Source organism: Corvus cornix, chromosome Z, assembly GCF_000738735.6.
Source record: "Corvus cornix cornix isolate S_Up_H32 chromosome Z, ASM73873v5, whole genome shotgun sequence".
In the NCBI taxonomy this organism is placed as follows: Eukaryota; Metazoa; Chordata; class Aves; order Passeriformes; family Corvidae; genus Corvus; species Corvus cornix.
In genome coordinates, this window is record NC_046357.1 from 30,645,900 (window position 1) to 30,662,866 (window position 16,967).

Genomic DNA, 16,967 nt, shown 5'->3' on the forward strand with positions numbered 1-16,967 from the left:
CCTGTTCACATTTTACAGTGAAAGCAGTTAAAAGGTGAAGGTTTTCATAACATAGGATTAGCAGACCTACAGGTATTATGTAACATACTGTACCAAAGCTGTGAACATGAAAAAATGTAGATGTAAAGGATTAACAGGGAATGACAACTTCTTCTCATAAAATGACACAAATAATTGTAAGAATTGTTATGTTGTCCAGGTTATTGGACCATTTAAAATCCAGACTGACCTCTTTGCAAAATAAACCAGAAAAAGAACAAGGCTGTAAATGCTAGTTGCTAGTTTATTTCACTGTGGGAAGCTCTTAAGCAGGCTTTTCTTTCTCCTGTAGAGCCCCAATGCAATTGCTTGAATTAGCAAGCACATTTTTTGTGTTTCCCTTTTTATAGTCTCTGCATATCATCCTCCATTAAAGTTATGTGTGAAAATAGGTGATAATACTATACTTAAACTAAATTATGTTTGGAAATGAAAGCCAGTTCCAGTGCTGCAATATAGTGAAGGTAAACCTTTATTCTCCTTGTAGTCTGGTCTTGAAGAAAACAGATGTGAAGGGAAAATGAGAAGACCACTTCCTTTTGCTTTTTGTTCTCTTGACTCCTTTGAAATACAAATGAAATAAGGTTTGCCCCTCTAAACTCAAAAGTGTGGCGGTTGATCCACACCACTCAAGATCACATATTGTAATGTCACGCTTGCAAGTTGCATGTGAAGCGCTGAAACTACATCTGTATTTCATGAATTTTTTCTGAATGTGAGCTTTTAAGCAAAGGAGATACACAGCAGAAAACAGTATGGAAATTTGCTTTAAAAATTATTAACAACCTACTAGTATTGTAAGATCAGTAATAAATAGTGCAGAAAGAGCTGATGTACCATTGAGCAGGTAATTGTTTAAATGAGCATTTTGCAACTCTAAATTTCAGGAATATCAGAAAATGTTGATTGACCAGAAACAAAGTCAAGAGTAGGGGAAACTAGGCAAGCATCTTCTCTTTTAATTTTTAGGTGGATGGAAGGTGTAGTGTGTGTTTCAAGGTAACATACCTCTCTGTATGGAATCTGAAAACATAGCATTCAGTAAAAGTTTCCTTGACATTTTAAAATAATCTGACTGAAGAGAGAGAAGTTTGGGTAGGTGAGTAGATTTGTGCTCTACTGGCTGTGCTATATATAGTGAAGTTTTTGCTTCTAAGTGGGGAGAAACTGTGTACAGGCAATCCAGAAGCAGAGCATGGTCAAGACATTTTCTTACATATTGTCCTTTAGAGTATGTGGGGAGATGTGTAGGGAAGAGATGGAATCATTTGCTGGGATAACTCTACCTTTGCATCCCACTTCTTAAAATTGTTTTATTGTTAACTGATGATCAGAAGTTGGATTCCTGTGTTCCTTTTGAGTTACCTGGCAATCTCTTTCTTCTTGTCGGATTGTGATACTGAACACAAAACAGTGCCTTAAATTTTGTCTTTAGCTTTCTCACCATACCACAGATTATCCAATTGCAAGGTGCTTTTTGTTGCACTGAGTCATGTGAGATACATCTATACATGTATCTGTGGCTCTTGCCCTTGGTGCCTCATTCACACTTCCCCATTACATTCTTTATGTACCCCATGGAGTGAAATTCACACGTGCAGTTTAGCATTCATGGTACACCCAGACTGTGTATTTCCACTACCTAATCCTACTCCAGATAATGTCCTCTTCTCTGGATATTTCTGCTAAGGGTTCTCAAGGACAGGATGCTTTGGAGAGATGGCAAAACTCGTTGAAGAAAATAGGGGTTATATTCTTGGCCTGCCTTATGGCGAGTCACGGAAAGCAATGAAACCACAGTGGCCTCTAGTGGGTTGTGCGGTCACTTGTATTCCTTTTACTGTAAGTCTTGGACAGGCCTGTTGAGCTGGTTTTTCAAAGAGGAAGTTGTGTTAGAGCCAGAAAGGGGTGGTGGCTGTTAGGGACGTGTTGTACACCCTTCCATGCTGCCTGCAGCATGGGACCGGCCTGTTGGAAAGTGCTGGCTTAGCAGGTGGAACTTGTGTGTGTGTGTGTCCATGTGTCCAAAGTGTGTTTGTGAACAGCATTGTGGAATATAAAATAGTGAGAGGAGTTCAGTATTTCGTTAATATGGGATATCCCTGTTAGTCATGTGGAAAAGCTGGTGAAATGCAGTATTTGAAGATAGTATGAACATCACAGAGTGGGGAGGGATTGGGAGGTTTTGTTTAAATGATAATTGGCTTAGAAAACAGGGTCCTAAATTGAAGATAAGTTTGTAATGCCGTTATATATGGTAATGAAAAAGACAAGACTTCACTTTTCAGGGGACTGCTCTGAGGCTAGGGACTTCCTAATTATTGTTGCAGAGAATGTGGGCTTGATGTAATGCTTCATCCTGGAGTAATTTGTCATTGTAAGAAATTTGGCAAATATTGTCAAGGTCTGAGGAGGACTGCTGAGGAGAGATTATCTAAATTATGCAGCTAAATCCCAGTTAAGGAAATGGGGAAAGTGAGAGAAAAGTAAATGTATATATTTGAATGGTGTAAATGTCAAACAGATTTTTCACTTGTATGCGGTGATATAAACAGGATTGAGAAGGGAAGGCTCCTGTGCAGTGTATCCCAAAAACCTTGCCAAGGAAAACAATGCAAAAGCACTGATTTCTAGAAGGAATAAAGGAAGTACTGTCTCTCGAGTTACCTGGCTAGGCAGGAGATTCTAGGGAAGAAGTCTTGTCCTGATTTTGGTTAGGATAGGGCCTTTTTAATTGTAACTTTCATGGGTCGCATCAGAACATTTTGTGTTTGGACAGAAACCATCAGCGCTGTTCTGCGGTGATGGCTTTTGAATTAGTTACAGTGTATTTCTCATTTGCAAGACTGTTCCTGTTGCCGTCTTGCAACTTTTAGTAAGAAGGTTACTTTAGTATGTTTGCTTGACCTGTGTGGGAGGAGGTTGCTGATATCCAACTTCTGCTACGCTTGATTTCACTTTTACCGACCTGTACAGCTGATCATTTGGTTACTATAAGAAAACTTAATTATCAGCTTTTTTCTTTCTTTTGATCAGTACATCAGTCAATTTTGTAGGATTTGATGTGGGGTTTTGTGTTGAGGGTTTGATTCTGTTTTTTGTTTTGTTGGTTTTTTTAATATTCTAGGCCAAAACCACTATCAGCTATTCCTGCAGTAAAATAGTATACAAGGAACTGTAATACTCATTTCACGAATGCACTCTACTGAATTTCTTTTTAAGCTTGAAAATTACAGACAACTCCAGAGCAGAATTTTTATCACCTTTGATTTGCACTAGTAGTTGAGAGAGATATGTCCTGGAGTTTAGTGAAACAAATAAATAAGTAAATTGATGTTAACATCCAGGTAATGGAAATATGAAAAAAACACCCACTAGCAGAGAACAATTAAAGATAGGTCTTGCATGGTGTGTTGATATCTACTATCAATCCACTGCCACTGCAGTAAAAAATTTAGTGGGATGTTCTATAGGCTTCATCATAGATAAAGAATGTGCACTGTCAAAAGAAAAAGAGATGATGTAAGGTTTCTTTTATAGCACTCTAAATAATACAAATTATGAAGATTTTTTATGTTCGTGTTTCTGAATGTGTCATATATAAAAATGAAGTTAAAACCTTTCAAATTAATTTGGATTAAAACTCCCAAAAGTAAAAATCAGCTCAGTATTTCATTGAAACTTAGGTATTAATATAAAAGTAAAAATCTTTGCTTTTTCTAACCCAGTGTAATCTAATTGCAGTTGATGAGTAAAGAGTCTCCAGTCTCTGTTGGAAATGATGCTTACGTTGACCTTGATCGGCAGGTATCTAAGACTAGATGTTTCTTGTCCTTCAATCATAGCATGTCAGTGGCCAGTCTTTTTTTCCATATTAAGAATTCTGTCTCTTTTTTTTTTTTTTCTTTAATCATTAAAGGGTTTTGTGGAAAAGTAAAATAGGAAGTGGAAAACTAAATTTCAGTATTTCAAGTCCTTTAGCTTTATAAATTGAGTTTGCTCCTATTGTGTTTAAAGGATATTAAAAAGTTGGTTTGAAAAACCAGTCTAGCTGTATGACATAATAAAGCAAAACTGCAGATAAATCTTTAGGTATGGAGAAAGAAAGAAAGATAAAAAATGTGCACTATTAGATTAAATATTTTTATGTGAGTTCCTATTTCCAAAGTCAGTTTTTACAAAACCCCCACTTCTATGGGAATCCTGGAACTGTGGCAATATAGTAGAGAAGTTTTCAAATATAATCTTTCCTGGTCTGATTTATTTTAAAAATATACAAACCTGATTTTTGTTTTACTACCTTATCCTCATGCTAACACTGTCTGCTTCCTCAGATTTTTTTCTAATGGAGAAAAAGACTAGTGGTGCTCATTGTATTCCTCCATCATGCTTTCTCTGCAGAAATATGTACATTCTTGCAGACGAAGTTGATTTTTGTATGTAAACAGGCCCATGAGAAATAAACTTGCAAATGCAATATATGATCATGCTGTTTGAGACAGCCCATTTAAACTTAATCATACGTAATATATATATATATATATATATATATACACACAGACACACACTTAACATGCATACACCTATTTTATCAGACCAATTTTCTTGTGGCTATGTTTTTTATGCTATCTTAACTGCATTCATTTGCAAACCAGTGAGATACATATCCTTAAACGTTAAGTCTTTGAAGGGAAGTACCTGAATATTTCCTACTGTTTATAAGGTTCAGTGCCCTTCTTTGGAACGGTAGGCTTCTCTGTCACATGTTAGTTTTATTCCTGTTGTGCACTAAAAGTAGCTTCCAGTGACTAGAGAGATTTTATCCTGATTGTCCATTCCCTGTATTCCACCTTCCAGTCCTTTCTGTATTTCAAACGTAGATTGAAAATTGAAATTATGCATTCTTTGCATCTGTAAAGAAAAGTGGTATTGACAATTTTTTTTCAGTTTAGAAATTTGATGAGTTCTTCAGACCCAAGTTCTTCTGGAGTTTTTGACCCAATTTATAGAATAGGTGTGATAATTCTAATGTAAGAGCAAATATTCCTTTTATGTACGGTTACTTTTTGCTAGTACACAAACGAAACAGTATTCACATCTGCTTCTTTTTTTCTTTATAAGAACAAAATTGTTCTGTTTTTTAAAAATTCAGTATATTATCTAAATGTAAAAATAATTTTATAGATATGTAGTCTGTAGTTCAGAATATTTTTAAATGGATCACAGAGCATGATGAAAATGTAAATGTTTGTTGTTTATGGTAGCTGAAGAAAACTACAGAAGAATTAAATGAAGCACTTGCAACGAAAGAAGAAATTGCCCAGAGATGTCATGAGTTAGATATGCAGGTAAGTTTGCTACAGAGTCTGTATCAATTTTGAAGTGAAAAAAAGATGTGCTAACTTTTAGATGGCTGAAAATAAGTAGTAGAATATGGAAACATAATTTTTAGAAGGGGGGTGAAAATGACACACTAATTATTTTGTTTTCACTTGTGCTAGCAGAATGAATGCCATTGTTTTCTTATCTTGTTGCTGCGTTGTCAGTATTAAAATGATTCATACTAGCAAAACTTTTTTTATTCAGTTAGGAAGGGTTTGAGCTGTGTGAAACTCTTGCCATAGAGAATTAATACAAGTTCTGCTGCTGTAACAGTTCCAGTTAACAGTTAAATCCCAGTCAGAAGTTGCTGGAGACCATTAAATATGTATGGGTTTTTAGACAAAGTTTTACAGTCAGTAAATCAGTCTGGGCAGACATGAGGAGTGTGAAGGGGGAGCCCTGAAAGGCATTACCATTGCAACCTGACTTTGCAGTATTAATTCAGGCTTCTTGCAGTTCAGTAACTGTTGGAATTAATAAAGCTGGTCTGTTTGTCGTGGTTAATATATGAACCCATGTTTCAGGTCGTGGAGCACTTTGGGTTCTTTGCACTACTACCTGTTTTCACAGTGCTAGTGGAAACTGAATCATCTTTTGGACTGTGTCCCTGTTTCAGGCCTGCTTACGGATGGCCCTTACTGTGGAGAGCTAGTTTTATTTGTTGTTAGGGAAAGTATGCAGATTTTGTTACAATGAAGTGATCTTCTGTCGTAACAAAGACTTTTTCTTTAAATTCTTGTTCGAAGTACATCAAAGAATGATTATGTTTCCCGAGTGGTAACTCGGCCCCTAATGTTGCAGTACATTGGTTACATCACATAGCAATTGACTACCTTTTAAATGATACAGTGTATTCTTGTGCAGTGTAACTAGTGAAGCCTGCATGTTTCTGTTTGTGGGCTCTGTTGAGACTTCATTAGAAAATGAAAAAATGCTGCTCTCTGTACCTGGGTAGGTCAGTTATTTCTGTTCATGCTTTTATTACAACAGGTTGCAGCCCTCCAAGAGGAGAAGAGCAGCCTGCTTGCTGAGAACCAGATTTTGATGGAACGTTTAAACCAATCTGATTCTATTGAAGATCCCAACAGTCCTGCAGGTCGTAGACACCTGCAGCTGCAGACACAACTGGAACAGCTTCAAGAGGAAACATTCAGGTAGAAAAGCTACACTTGGTTAGGTTGTTTGTTTGTAGCTGGCAACAGAGGTGACTTAGATACTTCTGGTTCTGCTGGCAAATATTAATTAGTATAATGGATGGTGTATAACCACAGTAGTACCATTTTTGCAGTGATGTTATAATTTTGCTCTTTACGAGGTCCAGCGTTAAAAAAAGTACAATTTGTCGCTCTACCATGAGTTACTTTGAATTGTTTGTGTGCAGTCATTTCACCCATGTTTTGCAAAGTCAGTGAGAATGAAAAGTAGCATGCTTTCCTTTATGCAAATTATTCTGATTGTATTTTTAAAGTGTAGTAATTCCTTGATGAAAGTTTGCTACAGGCTGTACTGCTGGTGGCATTATGTACAAAGCAAAATATGTCCTTGAAAACAAATTTCGTAGATGATGAAAGATGGAGATTGTCCATGTATGAGCTCTGCACTTCATTTACATTTCCCCAATATGTGAAGATACACTTCCTCTTTAAATATACTTCCTGGTCCTCTTGACCATTGCTCTCAGGCTGTGTAAGCCTGTTCTGTGGAAGAAAGCTGGTTCACTTCACCATCACCTTTTCATTCTCTTTGCCATACTTTCCTTCTCTTTTGTGAGTGCTATTATGGTATTTCTTTCTTTACACTGCCAGTTTTCCTTTTGCTGTCTTCTTCTCATTGCCCTTTTCCAGTTCTTACAATATGTGCCACATTATTTTCCTTTTTTTGTCTCTTTTGCCATTTTTCCATTTCCCCTTGATAAGCCTCCTTTCCTGCTTATTCTGACATATCATCTCCCATCAGTTTATTGAAAAACATTCAGTGTTTCTCTTTCACAACAGCTAGTGCCTGGATTTCTTCTTTTTATTCATCTACTATGTAAAGGAATAGAATGGTGATAGTGTCCCCTTTTATCTATCCTGATTCATCTCCATGCTCTGAAGTGATTCCTACCTGAGTCTGGTATCAATTACTGTTTTAACAGATTTTGTCCCCATGTTCAATATCTGCACTGCCTGTTACTCTAATTTCAGGTTCTGAAGGTCATTCTAAACTTTTTTCATATGTGAGACTCATTCCTTGTCTCCTTTACCTCCTTCCCCTGTCTTCATATCATGTGGCTTCTAATGGCAATTTGTGTGTGTTGCTTCCAGTTCTACCTGATCAAGCTGATTGGTACAGCTTAACTGATGCTCACTGTGGTATACCAGTTTTCATCCTAGTCTTGCTTCTTTGTCCTTTGACTGTTCTGGTTTGTCATGATCCAAATCTTCATTGTTCCTGATTTAGATGACTTAAAGATTTTCTCTTGTCTCCTTTCTTGTAGATTCTTTTAGGACTCCTTGCCTTTTTTTTTTCCTCATGCCCTTATTTCCTATCCTGGATTGTTTTTTTATTAATTTCAGAGCAAAAATCACAGTAGGACTCTGTGTTTCAGGTTATGTCCTCTTCCATTTGTTCAAAATACTTTGACAAAATTTCTATTACTTACTCCCTTTGTTTGCTACAAGGTTAATGGAGCTTTGCCTGTGTATACTATATGGAAGCAGTTCAGCAACTTTGGTCAGAGTTCTTTACTTGCTAACTGGGTAACCTGGTTCTCCAGACATACTGGGCATGCACTGGTTCTTTATGAGTAAATAAATAAAGTCGCTTCAATGAGAGGTGTATGGAATTTATAACATCTAACAATCAGATCAATATTGTTGGAGGTAGATAAGTTGGACAGCTGAACAAAATTTTAGAATAAAGATGTCGTGTTCAAATCTGTATGTCCCAAGATGAAAAAAGATGAAAATTCCTGCTTAAGCTTCCACTGTGAAAAACTACTGTTATAGAGAAAAACATCAGGTTTTGTCTTTATGAGAACATATGTTACCTTGTGAATTTTGAAATAGACTGATATTATATTGGAAGCATAAATCAATAAAGTCAATCTGCTTTTATATTTTGAATAAGCACATTGGGCTGTTGTTTTCCTTCACTGCAGCAGGAAACCATTTTGTGTGTTCTTAGAGGGGCTGATGATGAGGAAAGGTGACTGTAGCTCAGGATGAGAAATTATTTTCTGGGCTTTTTTTTCATTCCTACAGATTAGAAGCTGCCAAAGATGACTATCGAATACGCTGTGAAGAGCTAGAAAAGGAAATTGCAGAATTGAGACAACAAACAGAAGAGCTTACTACACTGGCAGAGGAGGCTCAGTCTTTGAAGGATGAGATAGATGTACTCAGGTAAATTTTGCTCCATTAACCCTTTTTAACTACTATGTTTTAGTCTATATAATTTGTGTACCTAATCTATATTAAACACTTTCAATTCCAAGATTCTTTGGATCCTCTGGTTTAGGTACACAGACCAATGCACAGTTATTGAGTAAAATAGTTGCTTCTTGTGTACCTAATCAATAACTATTAGTAAACTTCGTAATTCTATGCCAATTTATGGTTATAACAGGGCACTCACTGGTCTCTTTGAGTATGCAATATTCACCCTCATCATGTCTTGGGCATCTGTTCTCATCATAAAACTAGGCCATTTCCTTTCTTGGGTTTGCATTGTTTGGACTTTGGGTGGTGCTTTTGGTTTATCATATAATGATAATACGAGCATCTGTTGCAGCTCTCATTGCCACTGGATTTTAGCATTGAAAGTTGTAATGATTTGATGATACTTGGGGTTTATAGGGTGGGACAGCCACTTTTATTATGGAGCATAATCCTTCAGTATTGGCATCTTGCTGCCATGGGTTATTCAGAACAGTTACCCATTCTCTCCAGCAAGGCCTATTTAATACTGCCATTCCTGACTCACCAGTAGCCTTCTACCAATGGTATCTGTCTTTTACCCTTCTGTCATTAATATAAGGAATGAACCCATCACACTGCATAAACTGTGTGGGTGGCTTGGGTTCAAAAATTCCTTGCCCCAAGAGAGAGGCCCTGCACCTCACTGAGGATTAAGCAGAGTTGGCTTGCCTCAGTGTCCCGTAAACTGGCCCATCAATTCAGTGGGAGATTCCCTGGATTTCACAGGAAATTGGGTCTGTAAATTGGTTGATTCTAAAATGAAACTGGGGACAGTAATAGTAGCAGAGGTCGTTGGGGGAGGTGAGGTCCATTGCTGTCTTGGCAGTGCAGCAAGTGGATTGATAAAACTCTGAAAAGCTGTGAATGAAGCCTGGTGTTTCTTTTTTTTTCCTTTTTTTTTTTAAAGAAGGAATCAAGTTCCAAAACTATTATGGTACTTCTGTGTCACCAAGTTCAATTTGCCTAGGAGATGGATCTTTATGATTTTATTCCTGGCTGTCATTAAAATGAAGTGCAGAAACTTTTCTTCTTTACCTTTGACAAATTTAAGACAGAAGATAATTTAGAATTGAAAGGAAATGGGTGGGAATGAGGTTTTTTCACTATTATTTTAAGATTGGAAGCAGATCAGAAAGTTCTGGGTGTTAGGAAAAGGGATAGGGTCTAAAAGAACCTTCCGCAGCAGCTTATAGAGTTGACAAATAGTTATTGGAAGAAAACAGACAATTTAAAAGTGAAAACATCAGTAATAGGAGGATATGATTGCTTTATTGTTCTCCCCATTATGTCTCAGAATGTCTTCTGCATTAAGAAAACACAGTGAGAAAGCATTTTAAATTCTGTTAGTTTTGTTCGTTTTCAGAGTTCAACTTTGATATAAATCTGTCCCTTCAGGCATTCTTCTGATAAAGTAGCCAAATTAGAAAGCCAGGTAGAGTCATACAAAAAGAAATTGGAGGATCTGGGTGATTTGCGGCGGCAAGTGAAGCTTTTAGAAGAGAAGAATACAATGTACATGCAAAATACCGTGAGCCTGGAAGAAGAACTGAGGAAGGCCAATGCAGCACGCAGTCAGCTGGAAACATACAAGAGACAGGTGAGGACAGGCATCATCAATGCAGTAGTGCTCTGTATAGCTCAACACTTCATAACATGGCTAATACTTCAAAGTAAAAAACCTATGAAAAAAACCACCTCCTGTTTAGAATGCTTCGATGTTTTGTAGGTGCTACCTTTGTCCTTTTTTCCTGCAATTCTTGTCATTGCTGTAAGTTTATGTTACTTTGTCAAAAAGCAGTATTTCCTGCATTTAGAAGCTCAACAGATTTTAAGTGTTTTTTTTTTTTCTAAAATTATTCCAAATTCATATTCAGTAGTGAGGCTTGAATTAGAGGCTCTCCTTTCAGAAAAAGTATCCACTTTTCACTACAATATTCCAGCAGTGAGGAACACACACCACAGCTGAGGTAAGTTATTCCTGTGGTTAAATTACCCCCTTTTTTAAGGTTCTAGTTTGTCTGATACATCTGAACTTTTCCACTTAAGAGAGAAGGACCCTTGTCATCCCTGTTTTATATGCACCTAGTGGAGTACAAAATGTGTCACCAGCACACTCTGTGGAGTGAAAGGCACCTGTTTATCCAAGTGCCATGTGATGCTGTTTCTGTAAAGTTGGAAGATGTGTTTAGTCTTCTCTCTGCTTCTATACTACAGGGACACGATATCATTCTTATATTCTTGTTAGAGGGCCAGACAGAGCATGGTTCATTAAAATAGTAGTGCCTGCTCTGTATTTCTGCCTGATCAAATGATCACAGCACAGCGGTCCCTGTATGTCAGTTTACAGTAGAATGAAATACAGAAACAGGCACTAACAATATTGCCAGCCCAGAAACAATGTGTCTCCCTAAGATTTGATAGATTTTTTCCTTGCACTTGGCTATCTCAGTGTTTAAAACAACTAGTTTCAGCCTATGTAGTCTAATTTTAAATACAGACCAAATGATTTTACCAGAAAAAAAGGCCTTGGACAAGAAAAGTTGTCCAAGGGGAAAAAGGGAAAAGTAAATGTAGAAAGGAATGGCCTTCCACACATGAGTAATATCAAGTTTACTGGCAGCCCAATATGTCACTCCATTAAACAGCTGAGCATGTTATACTGTTGTGTAACCTCAACACCTGCATTTGATTCTTATTTCACCAACCAAAAGGATTTTGGAACGGCAATCCCAAACATTTGTGCTGCTAAAGTACTCCTTTTCTTCATTATTCCCTGTATTTTATGGGTAGGATTTCCTGTATGAGGTGCTGTTGTTTGGTGCAAAACTGTTTACTGGCTGAGACTGGAATAAGCCTCAGGTGTCCTGTTGCAGATGTGTTTTCTTCACCTAACTACGGTGTCTCAAAATGAACACTCTGTGTTTGTCTTCAGTGTCTGTAAGACTGGTCTTCTTTTGAGACCTGCCTGTGAATCATAAGCCACAAAATTATTTTTCTGGGAATCCTAAATTGTGCTATCAGAAGTAAACCAGATGTAAGGATTGTGATGTTATGTCACTGCTGAGCGCTAGTGTGCTCCTGTAGTGGAATATGTCTTGTCTGGTGTTTGAAGGATCCAGCCCCACTCATGAGAATGCCATTAGAGAGTTACTTCTTTGGCTTAGAAGCCTTGTGCTATGCAGATGAAAGTGGTTGATTCAAATTCCTATATCAATCTGCAAGGAAATTGCACCTTCACTGCACAGAACTATCTCTGTGAGGTGAGATTGAGTGGTGGTGTTTTGTTTTCACTCTTCTGAGAGCAAGCATAAGCCTTTTCTAAGAAACTTTATTTTGGCATAAAGAATTGAAATGTGAAGATTTCAGGATAATTTTTTTTGTAATTTTAATTCAGCCCCTTTGTGCATGTGCATTCTGATACATAGCTAACAGTATGTCTTGCTTTTCTTTGTTTCAAGATTGCTGCTTTACTCATTCCACACACAGATAATGCTTAGTAAATGTGATGGCAGTTCATTTTTTTTTTAATCTTCTGCATTACCATGAAGTTGTATGTTTTTCAATACACTCACAAGTCCTAATTGAAGACAAATTTGTTTCCTTCAGTGTTTTTCTACAGACCATTATCTTAGCATGATTGATTACAAACATGAATGCATTTGTTTCCGTTTGAGGTGAAAATTCTCACATTTTGCAAGTGGCGGCACAATCACTGGTGAAGGCCTGCAGGTTTTTTTTATACCTGCAGTTATTCTGATAGCCCCAGTGATGATTTCACATCTGAAAAATGAAATATTTTCATATATAACATTTTAATTTCTTTAATTGCAGAAAATGCAGGCCTGTGCTGGTTTTGCAGCCTTTAATTTAAGAATAACAGCAGCAAACTCCTTCTCTAAGACTTAAGACCATGCGTATTTTAGGCCTTGTAGTTACTTTGTTATAGTTGTACACATTGAAAATAAAAGGCAGTTAGAACCACTGGACAATTTTATGTAGGTATGGCTACTGCTTTAATCACTTCCTGTGTAATCTAAAAGCCATGAAGAAGCCTTCTTATAAACTGCTTCAGAAGAAGCTCTAGGTCTTAAGCTGACTCTTCATTCAGCTTTTGTGTTTGCAGGTCAGTCTTTATTTAGCTTATTTGCTTCCATGCTCTCTGCATTATGAGCTTTACTAGTGTTCTGGAAATTAATCTTTGCTAGTAAAGGCTGAGAGTTTTGAAAAGGCAAGACTTCGCTGATTTACCATCTGTTGTGCTCAGCTTTCAGATTTCTGATCACTTAATTTTAAGAGCTCTTTACTGATCTGTAGTTGAGAGCATACATGTGGCTTTGTTAGCAGTTTCTCCTCAAATAAACAAAACTGTTTGGAGCCTGTGGCTGAATCTTTATGTTAGTGTATTAAAAATTACTAGGAAATCTCAGGTTAGGGAATGTTACCTGGCTCCATAAACTAGTAGTTGAATTCTCAGTGAGGCTTATGAAATAAAGTTAACAAACGGTGTAGATAATTGGCTTTCTTCAGAGTTTTTTCTTTTAACTAGGTTTTTCAGAATGCAGAAAGATTTTTCTGCTGTTCATAAGCTTTTTGATTCCTAGAACTACATAGCTTTTCTTTCTGTAAACCCTGCTTGAGCTTAAATTCTTGTTTTAGATGTACTGAAAATACTTCGCATTTCTTCTGTCTTTTGCTTGCACTAAGACCTAATATTTGAATGCTTTTTATTTTACTGAAACACAGAACAACTGATGAAAGCATTTTTTAGTATGTCCTATAAGTAACTATTTCATTTGTTTTACAACATGACTTGTGGTGCATTGTAATTGGCTACTTTGTCTTGTGTATTTTGTTTTAACATTTGCAGACACATTATTGATTCTTGTTCTCACAGGCAGTTGAACTACAAAACAGGTTATCTGAAGAATCCAAGAAAGCTGATAAATTAGATTATGAATGCAAACGACTGAAAGAAAAAGTAGACAGCCTCCAAAAAGAAAAAGATGTAAGTGCCAAGGTGTTATTTTTTTGTTAGTAACAATAGCAACTTTGTATCCTTTATAACACAGAGATATGGTAATTACACTTAGCAATCTTTTTAAATTAGGAAGTCTTTTTTCATCTAAAATTTTCTAATGTTTGTGTACAGGCTACTTTTTAAACCTAAGAATTGTACAGCATGGAATAAAGTGACTGTACAAAAACATATGCAACCCATTTTTAAGAGGAAAAGCCTTCATATCTGGCATCTGAAGTTGTTTCCTGGCCATTTACCATGAGAAGGTTAATAAATACCCAGGGTAATTGTTACATATTCTGAAAAGCTATTTACAACAGGGTTTCTACAGTATCATCCTAGAACTAAATTCCTGTTTCTTTCTTTTCCTAAGGCATTCTTTGAGGTACCATCAGCATGCTTCTCTTTGTGGAGTCATCACTAATGTAGCAAGAGGCTTAGTAGTAGTTGTGTAGAGGGAAATGTCCTTTGTGGTGATCTCAGCTTTTATGACAGCTCCTCGTTGACCTATCTTGTACTGCCAATGTGGAACACACAGGGTAGCTGCCAATCTACCCGTTCGTCTTGTGTCATTTGCTGCTAGTGATTCTGTGATTAATTGCTCCGTCCTCTCTTGACGGGACTGATCCTTCGGACTTCTCTTGCACATTTGTCATTTCTCAACAGTTAATTTCAGCTTGTTTCTAAGGAATGTATATGCAGGTGCCTCAAACTACCTAAAACCAAGGTCAGCAATTGAAGTTAGCAGTTTCTTAGGCATGTTTTAATTACAAATCCGTTGATCCAACTGTTGGAAACCCTGCAGGCTTTTTCCTTAATAATCATATTTCATGTCCAGTTTTTTCCAAGATTTCCAAGCCCAGCACTTAAGTATCATTTGAACTGAAAGTCTTTAGTTATTTTATGTTCATAGGTCATTGATTTCCATGTTTTATTAAATTTTCAAGCTGCGGTGGACACTTGACCTTCACATAACTTCCATCTGCCCTTCAAATCAGGCTGGAATGTTCATAGTAACTGTATTGGTATTGTGCTTTGGCTTTCTTTCCTGCTTTTTATTTTTATATTGGGGTTTTTTTCCAATTCTTTTATGTTGAACAATTGTAAGATTGTTTCTGTGGCTTATCCATGGCTCAGTGGACCATTTCATCTTGCACAAAGGATCTGAATTGCAGGCCATTATCATATAGTTTTCTGTTTCACCCCCAAAAAATAGCATTTTTTTGAGCTGGATGTTGTTTTTAAGTACATTCTTTTGAATGGATATGCACCTGTGAGAAGTAAGTTACAGCTAGAAGTCTCTCATCACATGAACTCAGTGATTCACTGTCTGTATTACCCACTCTTTCTGTTCTGTGTTGTCAATACGTATCAGTAAGGTAGCCCGCCACAGGTCACAGGCTAGGTAATGGTATCTTGTCAGTTATATTTTGGAAATAGTTACTGAAATTGATTTTACCCTTTTCTTTATGTTCAGCAAAGTGTGGTAGTGTTTGATATCTCCATCAAAGCAGCTTGGAATTTTACCTCTGTGGTCTGTTATATATAAGTACTAAGATAATTATTGAGTTGCTTGTACCAGTGAAGCCCTAGAGCTTTTTCTAAAATATTCTGGCATTTGGGAATCAACTGTTAGTAAAATGAAATGTTACCAGCCAACACAACTCCATACCTACACAGAAGCAAGGTCTGTCCTGGACCATTTAGTAATACTGAATATGTCTGATTTTGAAGCAAACTAGAACTTGGATCGTTACATTCTTTCTCTTTTTTTTGACTCTTGGCACCCTTCTGGACAAAAACCTGGTGCTATCTGTAGGTTCTCATTTTTTTGCCAGAAGGGTACTTGTGCCAAATTGAAAGAGTATTTGCCTGATGTTACTGAGTAGCACACCTGTTTGGATCCCAAGGCAATCCAGTCCTGTTCTTCATTTCTCTTTGGACCAAGTCTTAAGCAACTAGTTTTCTTTCATAGCCAAGATGCTGGTGAATAACAAGGCCAGCTGACCCACAGGAGGAATGGGATATGGAAATGCTGCTCGCACTTCCACTGGTGAAAGGCAAACAAAATGAAGTTAAAAGCAGTTTGTTTGTTATGTTGACTCTGTACTTATATGCCCGTGGTTTCACTCCTGGCTGAATCTTGGATTCATGGTGAAGCAAAAATCTGTGGTCTCTCAACTGACTTCCATTTCCTTTGGAATCAGCCCCAATGAAAGGAAAAGGAAAACAGCTGAGTGGCCCCAGTGGATACTGTTTACTACCTGGTACCAGGACTTTGTGCCACTAATATCTCGATTTTGTAAGCTTATACCCTGCTATTTTTAGTCCAGTAAGATCAGCAACCCTTCTCCCAAAAAACGCCAAACCACTGTTCCTGTGGAATATATAAAATTTACATTTCTTTTGTTATGAAATAGACTGAGATACCTTAATTTGGAAGTAATCTCTAGAGCTGCATTAAATTATTTTTAAAATTTTGAAGGCTGTTAGAGATGGATTTGTACCGCCAAGACTAAGAATTGTTTTCTTTCCAATTATTCAGAGATTAAGAACAGAAAGGGATTCTTTGAAAGAAACTATTGAAGAACTTAGATGTGTACAAGCTCAGGAGGGTCAACTCACCACTACAGGTAAAGGACAAATAAGGAGATTAAATGCATCTTTTCTAAAGCTTACAGGAGTTTTCTGTAGAGTATTGAATGTGCTTTTGTTTAGGACAGAATAAATTCAAGCTCCCCTAAAATCAGTAGTGTAAAACCTCTTCAACTAGTCACAGCTTTATAAGCAAGCAAAAGCTTCAAATGTTATTTCAGCCAATCAGAAATTTTAGTCTCCTCTCCAGTAGGATATTTTTATAATATATATCTGATTTCTGTGTAGTTACATAATTTTCTTTAGAGAGATATTTTCTCATGATGTTTCATGCGTAATAGTTCATTCCTATGTGTAATCTTCTGTACCTTTGTAGTTCTTAGATAAGCAGAAAATAAACGGCAATAATATTTTTTCAGAATGGATGAAGTAATGATTCACCAAATGAAATGGTGTTTGTCTGTCAGTCTTGC

General features: G+C 36.9%; 1 protein-coding gene across 6 annotated transcripts in view; it reads left to right on the top strand.

The window, feature by feature from the left end:
* HOOK3 (hook microtubule tethering protein 3) overlaps positions 1-16,967 on the top strand; it is an 87,360-nt gene that overhangs the window by 41,367 nt on the left and 29,026 nt on the right. For 5 of the 6 annotated variants that reach the window (XM_039566904.1, XM_039566899.1, XM_039566900.1 and 2 more), the window contains exons 7-13: positions 3,784-3,846; positions 5,304-5,387; positions 6,412-6,575; positions 8,667-8,807; positions 10,278-10,479; positions 13,777-13,887; positions 16,445-16,532. In XM_039566904.1, coding sequence (XP_039422838.1) covers positions 3,784-3,846; positions 5,304-5,387; positions 6,412-6,575; positions 8,667-8,807; positions 10,278-10,479; positions 13,777-13,887; positions 16,445-16,532 — 853 coding nt within the window. The remainder of the gene's footprint in view (positions 1-3,783; positions 3,847-5,303; positions 5,388-6,411; positions 6,576-8,666; positions 8,808-10,277; positions 10,480-13,776; positions 13,888-16,444; positions 16,533-16,967) is intronic. The other variant, XM_039566903.1, reaches the window with a different exon arrangement.